The sequence below is a fragment of the Momordica charantia genome, assembly GCF_013281855.1.
Source record: "Momordica charantia cultivar OHB3-1 chromosome 2 unlocalized genomic scaffold, Mcharantia_2.0 BLBB01000002.1, whole genome shotgun sequence".
Classification (NCBI taxonomy): Eukaryota; Viridiplantae; Streptophyta; class Magnoliopsida; order Cucurbitales; family Cucurbitaceae; genus Momordica; species Momordica charantia.
The window spans coordinates 7,173,527-7,190,280 of record NW_028275160.1 but is presented as its reverse complement, the minus strand read 5'-3'; the positions used below and the strand labels follow the sequence as shown (position 1 = coordinate 7,190,280).

At 32.5% G+C, this 16,754-nt stretch overlaps 2 protein-coding genes and 1 non-coding gene across 3 annotated transcripts; 2 read left to right on the top strand and 1 right to left on the bottom strand.

Moving 5' to 3' along the window:
• Positions 1–1,687: 1,687 nt before the first annotated feature.
• LOC148212748 (GATA transcription factor 5-like) lies at positions 1,688–3,445 on the top strand. Its single transcript, XM_088120599.1, has 3 exons — positions 1,688–1,849; positions 1,990–2,345; positions 2,438–3,445. Exons 2-3 carry the CDS (start codon positions 1,992–1,994, stop codon positions 3,137–3,139), a joined length of 1,056 nt encoding a protein of 351 aa, XP_087976725.1. The 5' UTR covers positions 1,688–1,849; positions 1,990–1,991; the 3' UTR covers positions 3,140–3,445.
• Positions 3,446–4,969: 1,524 nt separating this feature from the next.
• Positions 4,970–9,532, bottom strand: LOC111015399 (altered inheritance of mitochondria protein). The gene is made up of 5 exons (XM_088120369.1): positions 9,201–9,532; positions 6,390–6,559; positions 5,868–5,934; positions 5,521–5,590; positions 4,970–5,269 (listed from the first exon to the last, which is right to left on the bottom strand). The coding sequence occupies exons 1-5, from the start codon at positions 9,373–9,375 to the stop codon at positions 5,149–5,151; spliced, it is 603 nt and encodes a 200-aa protein (XP_087976495.1). The 5' UTR covers positions 9,376–9,532; the 3' UTR covers positions 4,970–5,148.
• A 3,446-nt stretch (positions 9,533–12,978) lies between these two features.
• On the top strand, positions 12,979–13,063 carry LOC148212747 (small nucleolar RNA snoR117). Its single transcript, XR_015789532.1, has one exon. It is a non-coding gene; the product is annotated as a small nucleolar RNA snoR117 (small nucleolar RNA).
• Positions 13,064–16,754: the final 3,691 nt, after the last annotated feature.

Here is a 16,754-nt window from a genome sequence, read left to right as displayed (position 1 = left end):
TAGAAATATTAATTAACAATTGAAGAAATCTGAAAATGATAAGACATATGCATACAAAAGATAGAAATTAGTTTACTAATTTTTTCCTTTATTTATAGTATAATATAAGTATTTTTTTTAGTACAACAATCTAGAGATATGGAGGATCGAATCTCCAACCTCAAAAGAAATAGTACATATTAACGATCGATAGATATTTATTTACTTTTAACTTAAAGAGTTAATGTGATGAATTTAAATTTGTAGTGTTACCATATGAGTGAAATAATACAGAATTTTCCTAAAAATTAAAGCATGTATAAAAAAAGGTGGTTCGTGGTACAAGGCAGTTACAACAGCAAATGAATATATTTCTATTGTTTAAACTCACTCTCTCTAAATTATTTTGTCCATTCTAAATTTAAATTATTCATATTACGATAAATTTTTATAATATAAATGTCAAATAAATATTAAATATGTAACTATTCGAACTTTTAAAATTTTATCACTGTAATGACATATCAACTAAAATGGTTAGGCAAAGTGGCAAACACTATTTATTTATTTAATTTAAAATCAAGTATATATAAAGTCATATTTAGAAATACGAATAAAAATACCCTTTTATACCCCAACATTAATTTTTTTCTTCTAAAAAAAAAAAGTCAATTATGCAACGCGCTCACGGTGCCTGCCAACGCGAGTTTCCATGATCTTCTGGCACCCAATCACCAATAAATAAATCATACAAAAAACCGACCATCACTCACTTTCCTCTCTCCCCGTGAACTTCACGCCTCTCGTGGGCGACCGTCCGATCGAAATAGTCGGTCATCCAACGGTCCACTGTTTTTGCACGCGCTTTCTCCGAGAGTGGGGTCAAGAATGAGCCAAAGTCCCGCCAGAAAGGCATGCGTATAAAAGTAAAAGTTAAAAAAAAAATTAAAAAAAAAAGGGGCAATCGTAATTAACGCGGCAAAAGCCAAAACCCGAAAAATTCCATTATCGTAAATAATGGAAATTTCAACGCACAGAATTGGAAAATCCACTAAGGAATTATGGATAACGACAAGATACAGAACAAACTATGAAGGCTTCTGCTGTGCTTCCTCCTTCCTTCTCTTTCTCTCTCTTCTTTTACTTTTTAGCCCTTTTCTCTCTCCTCCACATCTCACCATCCAATCTCAGTCCTCCACCTGTCCGCTTCTCAATCTACCAAAATTCAATTCCAAATTCACTAATTTATTATAGGACTCATCAGTAGAGAAGTATTATTATTTCGACCAATAATATTACTCTTAATCAAAGTTAACGGTTGATGCGTGATTTTGATCGAGTTAACACGTCAGCAAGTCAGCCGATGTGGACTTTTACAAGTAAAACTTTGCACTGCTATAGTGCTCGGTTGTTGATTCCAACTTTACCCATAATCCCAACAAATTTCAAAACGTTTTTTTTTTTTTTTTTTTGGTTTGAACGGATGTGGAAGTGAGTGAGACAGTACAATTTGGTAATAAGATAGGAAATAGTAATATTAATAAAAGGGAAAAAAGAAAAAGAAAAAAAATAATAAAGAGTGGTGGTCGTGGTTGGGTGGAAGAAGCCGGCGAAGCCTGCTGCTGATGGGAGACCAACAAAAGAAAAGTCAGCCCCACCAAAATGATAAAACCAAGTGTCCTCTTAAAAACTTCAAATTTAATTTTCTACCAAATTAAATATAAATTTTTATATATTTCAAATCCACACCAAAAAAGAAAACCCCAATTTATCTTTTCAAAATTTGGAATCTGCAACTGCAACTGCCGCTGCTCTGACCCCATCTCTTCCCATTTTTCCTCCCATTTCTCTCTCTCTCTCTCTCTCTCGGGTAATTTTATTAGTTAATCAACAACAAGAAGAAGGAATTTCTTTTTCTTTTTCTTTTTTCCTATTTTTTAATCTGTTTTGATTCTGTTTTGGATGTCGGAGTGTTCTGAAATCTAAATAATTCGTTGGTTTTGGATGTAGAAATGGAGTGTTTGGAAGCGAAGGCTTTGAAATCCAGTTTCCTCTGTGAATTAGCCATGAAATCCGCCCAACAAGACGCTCTGGTGGAGGAAATCTGGGGTTTAAACGGAGCAAATCTCGTCGCCGGCGAGGATTTTGAGGTCGACGACTTCTTCAATTTCTCTAATGGAGATTCCGAACATGGGTCTGCTTTGAGAGTTCAAGAACATGACGATTACGAAGAGGACTCTGAGAAAGATCGGCTCTCTGTTTCCTCCGAAGACGATGGCGGTTCTAATTTGAACCAGTCCGGCGGTTTTCCGGCCGTCGAGGAGGACGATTCCAAGTCGCTGCTCGCCGTCGACCTCGCTATTCCGGTAACTTTCTGGGTTTTTTTGGGGGTTCTCTTGTTTGAAGATTTGGGGAAGTATTTAATGGAAAAATAAATTTAAAAGTCTCCCCTTCTCAGGGCGATGCTCTGGCTGATCTTGAATGGGTTTCTCAATTTGTGGACGATTCCTGCTCGGAATTCTCTCTATCGTGCGCCGCCGTGAAAACCCAAGTTGAAACACAAACGTTTCTTAAGAAGAGCCGGCCGGAATCGGAGAGACGACTTGCCGGAGCGGTAATTTCGTGTTTTCCGACGACTTTTCCGGTCAGACCGAGAACGAAAAGGTCGAGACAATCCCGTCAAGCGAAATCGACCGGTTCTTCTCTGAACCAATCGCCGTCGTCATCTTCCTCGTCGACGTCCTCCGGAGTTTCCTCCGCTGCTGCGCCGTGGTTCATCTTCTTCGACGCCGGCGAGAACGTGGACTCGTCGAACGCCTCCGGCGAGCCTCCGAAAAAGCAGAGGAAAAAGGCAGCGGCGGCGACTCTTCAAAGCGGAAGCAGCGGTCCGACCGGCCAGAATCCTCGGCGGTGCAGCCATTGTCTGGTTCAGAAGACCCCACAGTGGCGGACCGGGCCGAACGGCGCCAAAACACTCTGCAACGCATGTGGGGTCCGGTTCAAGTCCGGCCGGCTCTTCCCGGAATACAGACCGGCTCTCAGCCCCACTTTCTGTACCGGTGTTCACTCAAACAGCCACCGGAAAGTGATCGAAATGAGGAAGATGAAAGAGGTTCCCGAACCGACAACCGAGTTGACCCCAATGGTCCAGAGTTACTGAATGAAAATGAACCGGGTTGGCTGGGCCGGAAAGATAAGAAAAAAGTGGGACCAAAAAAGGCAGATTTTTTTAGGGATCCATTTTGTATTTGTTAGGGGTAGGGAGGCATTGAATTTAGAACGAGGGAATTAATTTTAGTTTAGTATTTTTGTGATATTAATTTGATTAAATTAGATTTTGTTGATGTAGATTAGATTAGATTTACTTAGATAGGATTAGGACTAGGAAAAAGAGGATATTTTTGTATTTTTGTATTATTCAGTTAGTTTTAAGAATATAAATACTACTCACCTTCTTTTTGAGTAAGTTCGTTCTATTTTCTTTTAAGTTTGGAGGTTTGAATTTTGTTTTTTATATAGTTTTTTTTAAAAGAAGGGAGAAAAGTGGGTTGGGTGTGGGGAGAAGAGACATTATTGAAGCTTTTAAATTTATTGTTGAGAGACATTATTGGAGGGATTGTAGAGAGCAATAAAGGGTGGGTGGGTTGGTATGAATGGTTGAAATTATCTCTACTTTTTGGAAGGGGACCAAATTGGTAGCGGTGGTTGATTGGATTCAACAAACATTAATGCCACTTTCTTTGGTGAACAATATTTTACTATCTATTTCTTTTTTCTTTCTTTCCTTTTTATATTCAAAGGATCTACCTTTTTTTCACCGTCTAATTTACTTTGGTTTACCTTTCGCTAATCTAATTTCAACTCTGGGTTCATTTTAATTTCTATATTTTAAAAATATCTATTCAACTTTTGTTTATTTTAATTTCCGTGTTTTTGAAATATTTGTTTTAGTCATTATACTTTTAAAAAATTTAACAATTTGACCTTTATATATAAAATTTTAACACAGATTATATCCACAGTTGAAATAAACGAGATAAAAGAAAAATGAAAGAGTCGAACTGAACAAAATTGAAACATGTTTCAAGGAGCAAAATGAACCAAACTTGAAAATATAAAAGTAAAAAAAGTATTTAAACCATTTGTATTCTTTTTGTATTCATGAATGTCATGCAACTTTGAGTAATTTAAGGGAATTGCCTCCTGATCTTATGACTTTTTTAGTTAAGAAACATGTAGCATCTAATTTGTTTTTAGTTATTTATTTTAAAATTTTATTTGATAATTAATTCAGTTTTATTTTTAAATATTTATGACTATTTTATAGCTTATTCATTTTCTTTTTAAATAAAATCTGAAAAAAAAAGTGTTAAAAAGTTGAAAACAACTAAACTAGTTTTCTTTATTAAAAAAAAAGACTGAGCGGAGAAAAAAAATAAAGTATATATTTCAATACCTTTCTCTTCTTTTAATATGCAATTCAAATTTATTTGAAACGTATGGTTAGAAAAACATTAATAAATGGCGCATAAAATCTTAACCAAATGAAAAATTAAGGACAATAAAATAATTCTTTTGTCAACATAAGCTGAATAATTAGCACGTCTCTGACCAAGATGTAGTTTTAGTAAAAAATTTCTGACTGCCAACGTGAAAAACACCCGATAAACTAGCTAAATTATTTAATTAAAAAAACTAAAAGTAAAACAGAATCATTATGAAACAAGCAAAGAGACTATTTTTAAATATTTAATTTAAGACATTTATATTATTACTAGATTTGCATTTTTTTAGGGGGGGTTTGCATTGGTTAAACTATACAATTTGAAGGGTAAAAACTGTAGAAGGATTCTGAACATAAAAAAGTCATCTTCAATTTACGATAAAAAGGGTGAAAAAAGATTATACATGACATATAAACTAGTAAAACATCCATTTGAAACTCATTCGAAGACGAAGCTTCGATTCCTCTTCCAGCAAAATTCAAAGGTTGCATCAAAACATGAACAATCATTGATAATAAAATTCATTACATTATTTATTACAGCCAAGTGAAGATGACATGCTCCTCTCAGTCAAGAAAGATCAGAATTTGATCAATATTTCACATAATCCAACCCTACTTACTGTATAATGACTGACTTTATTTCATTTATCCGTGGACGTACCTCATTTCGGTCGTCGCCGATAAGGGTATAAGATATCATCGAAACTCTCTTTTATGTAGTTGCAAACTCTGTTTACATTCCTGGCTACACCTGATGCGACAAGGGTCGCGTTCCTTTTAAACCTGCACATTTGCATTCTTTGGTATATTATTCACGTTCCTTAAAAACACATGAATTCTCCGCCAAAGTTATAAAACAAAGTCAAATTTTTAGAGACTGTTTTACTGATTTTCAAAATTTGGCCTAAAATTAAATAGAAATACATGGATGAAAGTTCTCAAAACAAAAAAATCTAAAAATGGAAGGGTTATCAAACGTGGCCTGAAAAAAAGCCCTTTGAGCAGTCAAATGACGAGTTTCAAGAAATTCTTGCCTGTTCAGATACTCATCTCCAGCCGAATAAGATGGTTTGTAGTTCCGCGGCTGTGGAAAGGCAGGGCTATCTGTTGAATATAAAGAACAAATTAAGTCCAGAAGAACATTTGAATAGCAAGAAAATGGGCTCTACAAAGATTAGTATCTCTGCAACAATGGAGTAATAGAAGTTTATCAATCTCGCAACTGGGGTTCGGGGTATATAGGACGATTAAATAATAAAGAATATAGGAAAATCTTGATGAGGATTCACGCTAAATTTAAAGAAGTTATCCATCCAGAAGAGGAAAAACAACCAAAACTGAGATATTAGTACTAAAAAAAGGAAATAGTAACTTGTAGTACCTTCAGTTTTATCATGAATATGAGTATGAGCATGGGAATGTTCCGCAGGTCTTTTGTCCAACAATACCTGAAAACAAGGATATGTTTGTTGTTTGTTGTCAAGATGTAAAATGGTAAAAGAATAACCTTTAGATGAAATAGAAATTGAACTGCATCTAAAATTTTAAATCTCGTATCCAAAAAGATCAATAATTCAACTTGAAAGAGAGATTTAATGTTACTATACCACAACACTTGAGGATTAATACATGCATGCAAGTTCCATCATAGAGGTTCCAGGTGCTATAATATTTTAATTTACATGCACATGCATCATCATAAACAATGAGCCTCCAAATTCCAATATAATAAGTTTTAAGCTCAATTATAGAGAGTAAACTGAGCACCACACTTCTAAGCAGATGAAAGCTAAAAATAGACATGTTTTATGCTAAATATGTCAAACAGGAGAGAGAGAGAGGGAGAGAGAATGTTATTTCAATATTTTATGCATCTTAAAGTAAAAACTGAGACATTACAAACCTCTAAACCAACGCAGAAGGGAAGCTCAGCTTGTTTGTTTGGTACATCATCTGATGAATCTTTCTTTTCTAAGTAGACAGAGTAACCAACGCAAGCATACTTGAAATCTGTTAGATTACGTCCCTCTTTTGAAGCTTCCAACTCAGTTTCTCCCACTACGTAGTTGGGTACTGCTTAGAAAAATTGAAGATTACTATGTATCTAGTGAAATTTAATGTTAGTTTAGTTGAGAACTGGGGGATGGGGGGGTCATTTAAGAGAATAAAATAACTACAAAATGTTTCAGAATACTGAATGAAAGCTCAGCTTGTTTGTTCAAGCTATCAATCTAAGAACTTCAATCGAAGAAAATTCCCAAATTGCTCAAAGGTGAAACCCCACAAAGGACACAAGCAATTGCATAACAATGTGAAGTTGTGAACAAACTGAAGTTTCAATTATAAAAAGTATTAACACCACTTTTCAATAGTCCATACAATCATACCTTTACATTTAAATAAAATCTTGAGCAACTCCTCCAGTAAATTCTCTTCAACATATACAACTTGTGCAATCTCAAATGAATGATGTGTGTGTCCACTCAAAAGGCTGCAAGAGCAACTATGGAAATCTTTACGATACAAAATACATCTCAACTTTGGGGCAATAAATCACATAATTGAGAATCTGGTTGGCAAAACGGAGTATCTCAGACAAGACGATGTGCACATTGGCAAATTGTCCCATCTCTACCATCACTGAAAACACAAAACTATCATATCCAAATATGCGAAGCACATGCAAAACTTTATGGGTTTTATTCTGCTGTTGCACTTTTTTTAATAACCATTAGTGTCTAAACTAGTTCATATGCATTATGCATCTTGACTAATCCCACCATATATATTGATATCTTATGGAAATGGTGACAAAGGTCGACCAATGACCTTGAGGAGAGTATTTGAGGATTTTGCAGCTTGCTGCACCACTAGGGCGACTTCAAGTGATTTCTTGATCTTTGCATGGTTAAATATCACCTTTCTAAGGCACTACTGCAGACATCTGGAGGTGCCTTGAATTCTTCTAACTAATCCTCTCTTCCTTTTCAAACACCTTATCCAATTCCAACAACCTTATTCCGGAACACTTATCCAGAAATCCTTTTTCACAAGTACTCCTACTTTACTTTCTCTCATACTTCCAAGTTCATTTATGTAGCTCATTCTAATGATATGTGCCCCGTCCAGCTAATATCTTCGTCTCTTTTTCTGTTGATAGTACCACCAACCATGCTTTATCTTTGGTGCAGTACATCGAGATATTCTTCTGCAATGGTAGTTTCGTTTTCACTTCAATTCCCAAAAGATTCCTACTCTATATAATAATTTTCCCAAAATTTTCTCTACTTTATGTTTATACAAAATCCTCGAGTTTCCTATTAAAAACTTGATTCAGAAGACACTTTCTGGATTTTGAGATTCAGTAATTGGCTTTAGTGATCCACTTGCTCCCCTCTTTTCACATATCATTACAGACACTTGGTGGTTATGGCAGCTTGACCCAATAGGCCTCTTCTCAGTAAGCCCCCTCATCCATGACCTTGTTAAATTGTGCAGCAAACTCCCCTCACTACATTGGCATTTGAAAAATACCCAAAAAAATAAATATCAAGTTCTTTTGGGAGCTTAACCACTCAAGCATAAACAATCATGATAGGTTAAAAATGGCTTCCTTGGTGTGCTATCTTTCCAAGTGAAATCCTGATTTGCAAGGAAGAATCAAAATCACAAAGTCATATTCCTCACTTGCACATATGCAGGAAATTTCTAGACTTTTCATCCTTTCCAGTTTCAAGTGGAATGGGTTGTGCTCCTATGGACATCAGAAAACCCCTAGTCCTTACTACAATTATGGTGGGTTATCATTCAAGAAAGTAAAATAAATCCTTCGGCTTCAATTTATAGGAGCTCCTTTTGGACTCTTTGGCTAGAGAAGAACAATAGAATCTCCAATGACCAAGAAATGCCCTTCACTTGTTTAAACCCCTCCCTCTTTTACCTCTTTCTATAAGTAAAATTGTTTCTTTTTTCAACAATTATAGTATTGACTATCTTACCTCCATCTATTTCACATCATTAATGAAATTGTTTCTTATTTTTAATAGAAACATAACCTTTCATTCATCAATGAAAAGTTACAATAAAATAGTAATCAAGCGCCATTAAGAAGTCCAACTAACCTCTCAGGCCACACAGTAAATCTATCTTAAAAATACTTTGATTCCTCGCTTTCATAGTATTTGTCTAGAGGAACTTGACTTTGACTATAAACTTGACGCCACAAAGAAGTTGAATCTCGTGATGAAAAATAAACAAATAAAACTTGATTCTGGGTTGCCTGAAGCCATTAAGAATAGATTCGAGGGCCAATTCCCTCCATTTTTCACAAGGATGTCCCAACAAATAAAACGACAGCCTTCAAACACTTGGTGTCAATGTGAAGAAAGACATGCAGAACCGCCATAGACATTAAGAAAAAATACCACACACCGGTAAGTCGGTGACCTATGAACCAAAAAAAAAAAAAACCCAAGTCCTTTAATCTCAAGAAATGGCATTGCAGGAGTTAACATACAACAACACAGAGAAAAATAGCGGCCCCAAGTACAGGATAACCAACTCCACAGATAGAGAAATCGAATACAGCAAATTACGAATCTAAGAGATTCTGGACTAGTTACCGATACCATCAATTTCTTGGCAATCCAACGGAATCTGAACATGCGAGAAGGAAAATAACGAGAAATGAGCGAGGGGGAAAATGAAGAGATACCTTGTTCGAGAGTTTTGGACAATCCAATGCAGGTGGGAGTTTTAGATTTGGATTTCTGAAGTGAAGAGTAATAGAGGCAGCCCTTGCAGGACTTGCCCTTGGAATCTTTGGCCCCCCCATCACCATTAGAGCTAAGATTGGGAGTTTGATTTTGTAGTCCCTCTGATTCATCCATCTCCAACTCGTCGAACACTCTCTCTAGCTCTGTAGTCTGTACATCAATAGAGCTACAGATGCAGATGCAGAGGGTTCGTCCGCAAATGCCTGATTTTTCTTTTTCCCTTCACAGATATTAGGCTCCTACAACTTCAAGGAATAGAACAAATCTCAATTCTCAATTCTCAAATAGTTAGTTTATTTTATTTAGCTAGGCTCGGGGCACCCAAAAAAAAAAAAAAGACCCGACCCGGTTGGGTCGGGGAATTCCCGATTTGATCGGGAACGGGATCAAATCGGGGATCCTAAACAGGGTCCCCGGAAGGGACGGGACGGTCTGTCTCCGGCCCGTTTAATATTTTATTATTATTATATATATAATAATATTAATTATTATTAATTTTAATAATATTAATTATTATTAATTTTAATAATTACTATTTTATTTTTTTTAACTCAAGTCCAATTGTAATTTAGCCACATTTTATTTAATTTTAACTCCCATAAAAAATAATAAAATATTTAGCGGAGACGGGTTCCATGTGAAATCCATCTCCGATTGGAGAATCCTCGTCCCCAAAATTTCGGGGACGGGGGCGGGGATGGAGATGGGCCCTCCAGTCTCATCTCGCCCCATTGTCATCTATAGGTTATCCATCAATAAGTCAATGTATTAATAATTTGGTAAAAATTAAATAATAAAAAACATTTTGGAATTTCTAAAAGATTTAGTCCATTAGTTCATAAACTTTAACCTATAATACTTTAGTTACAAAAGTTATATGACGTTTTAGTATTTATGATGAAAAATATTGTCAAGACCCGATGGATTTCTTATATGTGTAAATGGATGAATTGACGAAATACACGTGTATTTATAAATTACAAATATTAAATTGTTATATAATAAAAATTGACATTTAATTCTGATGAGATCATTCGTGGTATGGATTAAATTGTTACAATCTATAAACTACCCGACTGAATTGTTGCATTTTAAGGTTCAAAAACTAAATTGTTACCAATTTTAAAATTCATTGACTAAATCGTTACAATCTAAAATTCATAGATTAAATACTTACTTTAAGTATAGAGACCAAAATAAATTAATTTTAATCTATAAATTATTTAAGTTTTTTTAGTACATCTGATCGGAGATTTATCATCACACTTTACCTATGTGCTTGACAATATTACTTGATATCAATATATAAAGATAAATAGTGTATGTTATTTACTGTTGAGTCATGTTCGTGTTGACAATGATAATTATTTAAGTAAATATGAATTGCCTCCCATTTTGATTTTGTTAGTACAATAAGAAGGAGTGTGATTTGAACCTCCAACCTAATGAAAATTATAAAATGGTATTTATAAAGTAAATACCGTTAAGCTATACTCACTTTGGTATAATTGAGTGTTTGCTCTTTAATCTTTATCTTTTAGCACGGTCTATCTATTTAATTGGGAGGGAGAGAAGTGGATTTAAGGAATGGGTTAAAATGGTTGTCTAACTTTCTATTTAAGTTAAATTGCATCTTTATTATTATACGAATGCTAATTATTATAGATCTTAAGTCTCTAATTTAAAAAAAGTGTCAACAAATATGAACGTAAATTTAAGAAGCGATGTGTGGTCTCTCTCTTTTTAACTACAAAATGTGGGGTGGGAGATCAGATTTACAACATCTTGATTGGAGATATAGGTCAATTATCGCTGAATTATGCTCGCTTTGATTTGTGTAGTCCCTTAATATTGACACATTAACTAAACAATGATATAACAATTTTCTAATAGATTAATGTTAGCTCTTTATAACATAACATAAAAGTAAGTGCAGATGGACAAACTAAATGTAACGGGCTAAACTACTATACATAATTGCCAGTAAAATTGTAAGAATGAAATTGAATGTTTTTAAAGTTTAAGAACCAAACAGACACTATCAAAGTTCATACTTCATTTTGACGATGATGGCAAATGAGACCATTTCTATCTTAAAAGCATTACTTATCCCATTTTAATTTATTATATATGTTATTCACTACATTATTCCATTTTAATTTATTATATATGTTTTTCACTACTGCTACAAACACCTTTGAACTATGAACTAAATTAAAAAAATAAAAACAAAAATTTAAAAACTACTTAATTGACTTAATTTCAATAACATTTTTAAAAACTACTAGTAACAAACACGCGCGGTGCAGGTGAAATTTCATAGTTTTTATTTCAATGTTTAAAAATATAAAATTTAATTAAATAGTTAAAATTTATAATCTAATTTGATTTTTTTTATCTCTAATTGTTTACCTCACCAAGTTTTTTCGTATTTTAATATTTATCTGATAAAACAACGTCTCAATAATTCTCATCACCCATTGATGCGGTTAGTGTGAGTAAAAGTATTATTCTTCAATTACTTAATTTTTTTCTCTAAAAAAGCACATATTCATGAATTTTCCATCTTTTTTTCCTAAACATAACAATAAATAAAACTTTGTTTCAATTTCTTATTTGAGTCATTGAAAAATAAAATACAAAAAAAACAGTGAGAGATAGAGATGCGGGACTCTTTGCCATGTTCGAGTTCCGGTCCAATTCCTTGCCCAGCTCGCCGGGAATGCCAACCGCAGCCATGTTCCGATAGATTGCTCTGGCTATTTTCATCACACGATGATCACCTTACGAAGGAGGAGGTCATTGAGAGAGTCATCGCGGTTATCAAGTGTCATCCCAAGTGGATCCGGTGATTCGATCTTATCACTCATTTTCCCTTTCCTTTTTCCAATTGATTGAGTCGTTTGAAAAAAAATAACTAAAAAAGTTGAATATTCGATCAAACAATCTAACTAAATATAAGAAAAACACAAGACATTGACTAAAGGAGAAAGTTAACATACCGAGAGAAAAGAAACTCAAATTTTGATGAAGAAAAAGTTGGGAGCAACAGTAATAAAAAACTCTAGTTGTAGAAAATTAAAAGTTACGAAACTTTTGAAAGAAATATTCTATCCTTTAAGGAAGAGTTTATTAAAAAGAAAAAATTAATTTGGGAAAAGTAAAATTTATAATGATGGAGATTAAATATTTTTAAAGAAATGAAAAAAAAGGGAAAAGTAGCGGAGGTAGAAAAAGGGGGAGGGGAGGGAAAAATTTATAGTTGAAGGATAAAATTGCCCTCAAAATATCGGGAATGTTGAAATTAAAAGTACAAAATTCCTCCCTATAACCCCTCTTAATATATAGATATAGATATAACAAATCAAATAAACGATTTAAAAATGGTTTATAAGCTAAAATTAAAAAGAATATATAAAAATAAAACAAAACGGGGCTTTAATTAACATAAAAAGGGAAAAAAGAAAAAAAAAAAGAAAAACCCTACTTTGGGGCAGAAGCAGAAAACCACCGAGGGTGCGTTGGTAATTTCGCAAATGTGATTCTGGTTCTAGGGTTTCCATGAATCTTCTATTTAAACACCCCCAAGCCTCAATCTCTTCATATTCCCCAAATTCAGCAGTTCGCTCATACCAGTCTTCTCGATGCGTTCGCAGGGCCTTCTTTTTCTTCTATGGTAATATTTTCTCTCAGATTTCGATTTCGTTGTTCTCTAATGGCCTATGATGTTTAACAATTTGTCCGTACCATCTGAGAAGTATTTCGATGGAGTATACAAATCAATCCATATTTTCTGAGGCCTCCGCCGTGTTCTTTTTGCGATTACTTTATCAAATTGGATTTTGATTTTGATTTTCAACTGTTTGCGATCTGGTTCGGAAGGCAATAAATTAGAGTCTCTGATGCGCTTCTAGTTATTCTGTAGCGTTTTCAGCGCTGTACGTTGCCGATAGTAATGTTCATGGGAGATGAGATTCTGGCATTTGCTTCTCTCATGAAGCTTATGCATTCAGATTTTCCAACATTTTGATCTCCTTTATCCAACCGATTGTTTCAACGTGATTTTCTTTGAAATTTTACATGGCTTTTCAATTCGTTTTTAAATTTTGATCAGTTTCTGGTAATTTATGTTCCAAATCCGAAGTTCAGATGTTCATGAATATTAGTGAGTGTGAATAGGTAAAATGAATACTATTTGGAATCAACACTTTTTTAACATCGAGAAATTAGATATCCGACTGATAAAGATAAGTGGTTTCTTATCCAGCGGATACTGTATAGAAACATTTTTTTTTAAGATCGTTGATTAATTTTGTTAAATTTTAGCTGCATTGATCTACCAATTTCAACATATATATAGTCACCTAAAAGATGCGTTACCATTTAAACTTTATTTTAAATAAAACTCGATTTCCTCCAAAACCATCACACAAAGTAGCCATATTAATTTCATAATATTCTATTTTAAAAGTTGCTTTTCGAATCACCTTCTAGATAAATGGAAAATTTCATATCTTCTCAGACTGAACAATTTTCATATGTTTTATATTTATTTCTTCTGTTGTGTGTATATTGTTGGTTCATCATTACACGAATAAATATATGAATGATAGAAGATTAACTAGATGAAAAATTTAATATATGAATGTACTTGGAAGCACATTTCGAAGGCTTTTCAGGTTTATTTGCAGTGCCTGCGTAGCTCAAATGTTGTGCGATAGAATTTAGTAATCTCTCTCTTTTGGTACATCCTCGAGAGTCTAGACTGTTACCGAGGCTGATTCATAGTCTCGGCCTCTAGAGGATTTGGGAGCAGATCACGAACATTATTTTTACTAATCTTTCACGTTTGGTTTTCAAGTTACTGCCGCAGGTAGGATTTTGTCGAAATTTCTATTTAATTTACAATATTAAGCATGAATTAAATCGTTTGAAGATGGAAATTCTTCCTATATTGTTCTTGATTAAGCGAATACGTATCCTTTAAATAAATAGACCTATACTATTTATAGGGATATAGAAGTAAAGTTTCATATTTAGCAGTAATTATTTAACAATGGTAAAAGTTTACAATTGCAGCTAAGATATTTATTCATTTTTATAATGTTATTGGACTTTAATTTATCTTCATTCAATTTGTAGAACGTGTTACAGTTTGAGACAAAAAGAAGGGGTTTTTTTTAATATTGTTCTAAATGAAACTTATTTTAAAAATACAGTTGTTTAATTAAAAATATTGTAGGTTTTGAAATTTATTTTAAAAATATTTTACTTTTAAAAAATAGAAGTTGGACTACCATTTAGATGCAGTGTCACGTAAATTTTTTTAAAATTTGAACGTGGTGTCAAATAAAATTTGTTATATTATATATTATTTAGTAGTTTTTATGTAAAAAACTGTTTAGTGATGTAGTAAGTGTATTACTATCCTAATACCTCTTTCATCCCAAGTTCGAATATTGGGTTGCATATTTTTTTATTTTATAACCATTAATCATTTTATATATATATATATATATATATATATATTATTTATTTTTCTCTTTTTTACTTAATATTACCATTTTAAACTTATTACCATCATTGTATTTTCTTTTATTTTATATATTTTTGTTTATATTTTATATACTATTATTTATATTAAGTAAAAAAGAGAAAAAGAGATGATTAATGATTATAAAAAAGAAAGTAAAAAAGAGAAAAGAGATGATTAATGGTTAATATACTATTATTTATATTAAGTAAAAAAGAGAGAAGAGATGCGTAACCCAAGATTCGAATGGGATTGAAGTGATATTAGGGCCATTGCATCACTAAATAGTTTTCTATATTTAAACTACTAAATAATAAATATATAATATAATAAATTTTATTTTATTTTTCCAAAAATGAATCGATCGACATGAAGAGACAACCACGTTCAAATTTTTAAAAAAATTTATGTGGTGCGCAGCGCATGTGGCGCCACGTCTGAATGGTCTCGAAGAGACTAACTTTCTGTTTTTTAAAAGTACAATATTTTTAAAATAAGTTTCAAAATTTACAATATTTTTAATATTTTTAATTAAACAACTATATTTTTAAAATAAGTTTCATTTAGAACAATATTAAAAAAAATGCCAAAAAAAAGCTGTCAAGTAATTGTGGGGTGATTAAGGGAATGGTTAAAATAATTAAGTCGCTTTAAAAATAGCAAAACATATTGAATATTGTATGAATGGTTAAATGATATTGTTTAGAATTTTAAATATTATTCATGTGTTTAATTTTAATGATTTTATTTGGCACAACAATTTGAAAAAACAATGCATTTTTTTAATTGTAGGAATAGGAATTGACTCAAAATAATTAAATTTAATTTAAAAATTGAAAGTATATTTTAAAAATGGATAAATAAAAAATTAATCAAAATTTGACTAAGGTTTATTTATAAATATAAAATTTTTAATTTAACATTTATAGGTGGGAGGGGTAAATACTAATAAAACTAATCTGTCTTTTAATCAAATCAATTAAAACTAACGTATGTTAGCTAAAAAGTAGTTTAGCTGTGTGACTATTGTGGCATGGTTTTTTAGGCCCAACAAAAGCTGTAGCCCAACTCGTTGCAATATCTAACGAGACAGGCTCGTAGTAATGGCCCGGAAATGACTCAAAATTTACCCGTACAAATTTGGACATTAACCCGACCCGCCCGCTTTTTTTGTTTTTTTTTTTTTTTGAAAAGGATTTTAGTGGCAACTAATACCATCAAGCTTACCATATAGCTAACACTTGTTTTGTTATTATGAGTAAGATGCATTGTTAAGATTGTATCCATGATATTAAATATTCATTGATATATTGATAATTTTGGGTGAAGATTATATCCACGTTAAGGTTTTTCTCAATTGACTCATTTAGAATTCTAAAGTAATGGTAGTCTTATTAATTAAGAAAGATAGAGCTAAGATTTGCTAAAAAGAATGAATCGAAGGGGCTCCATTGTTTTGGCACGTCGGTGAGGGAGGTTTATCTCTCCATATCCTTGATTTAAAAGCTTAAAAGTGATTTAGCTATGATTCATTAACAACACCCGCCAAAATCTAATGAAGTTCTTCGGTTGGTTTGGTTTGTCTTGGAAATGGATTCAATATCGACATGATAGATAAATCTACATTTTTACAATATTATAAAAAATGGACAAAAGATGAAAAATATCAACACAATCTCGTTAATATAGACAAAATTATCAATATTAATTATTTTTAACTTCTCTAAAAATGATAAAATTCATTTGTTAATTTACATAATCTTTACGAATTTTTTATTTTTATAACTTTTCCATAAAAGTATATAGATATTCACATTTTATCGATATTTCTACGAAATTGAAATCTCGACATTTTCATTTATAACTTTGACTATATCCATGCTATTTTGTAATTCACAAATATAATCTATTTTGATTTGTAGCGGTTATTTTTTTAAATGAAAAACTTGTTTTTCTTAAT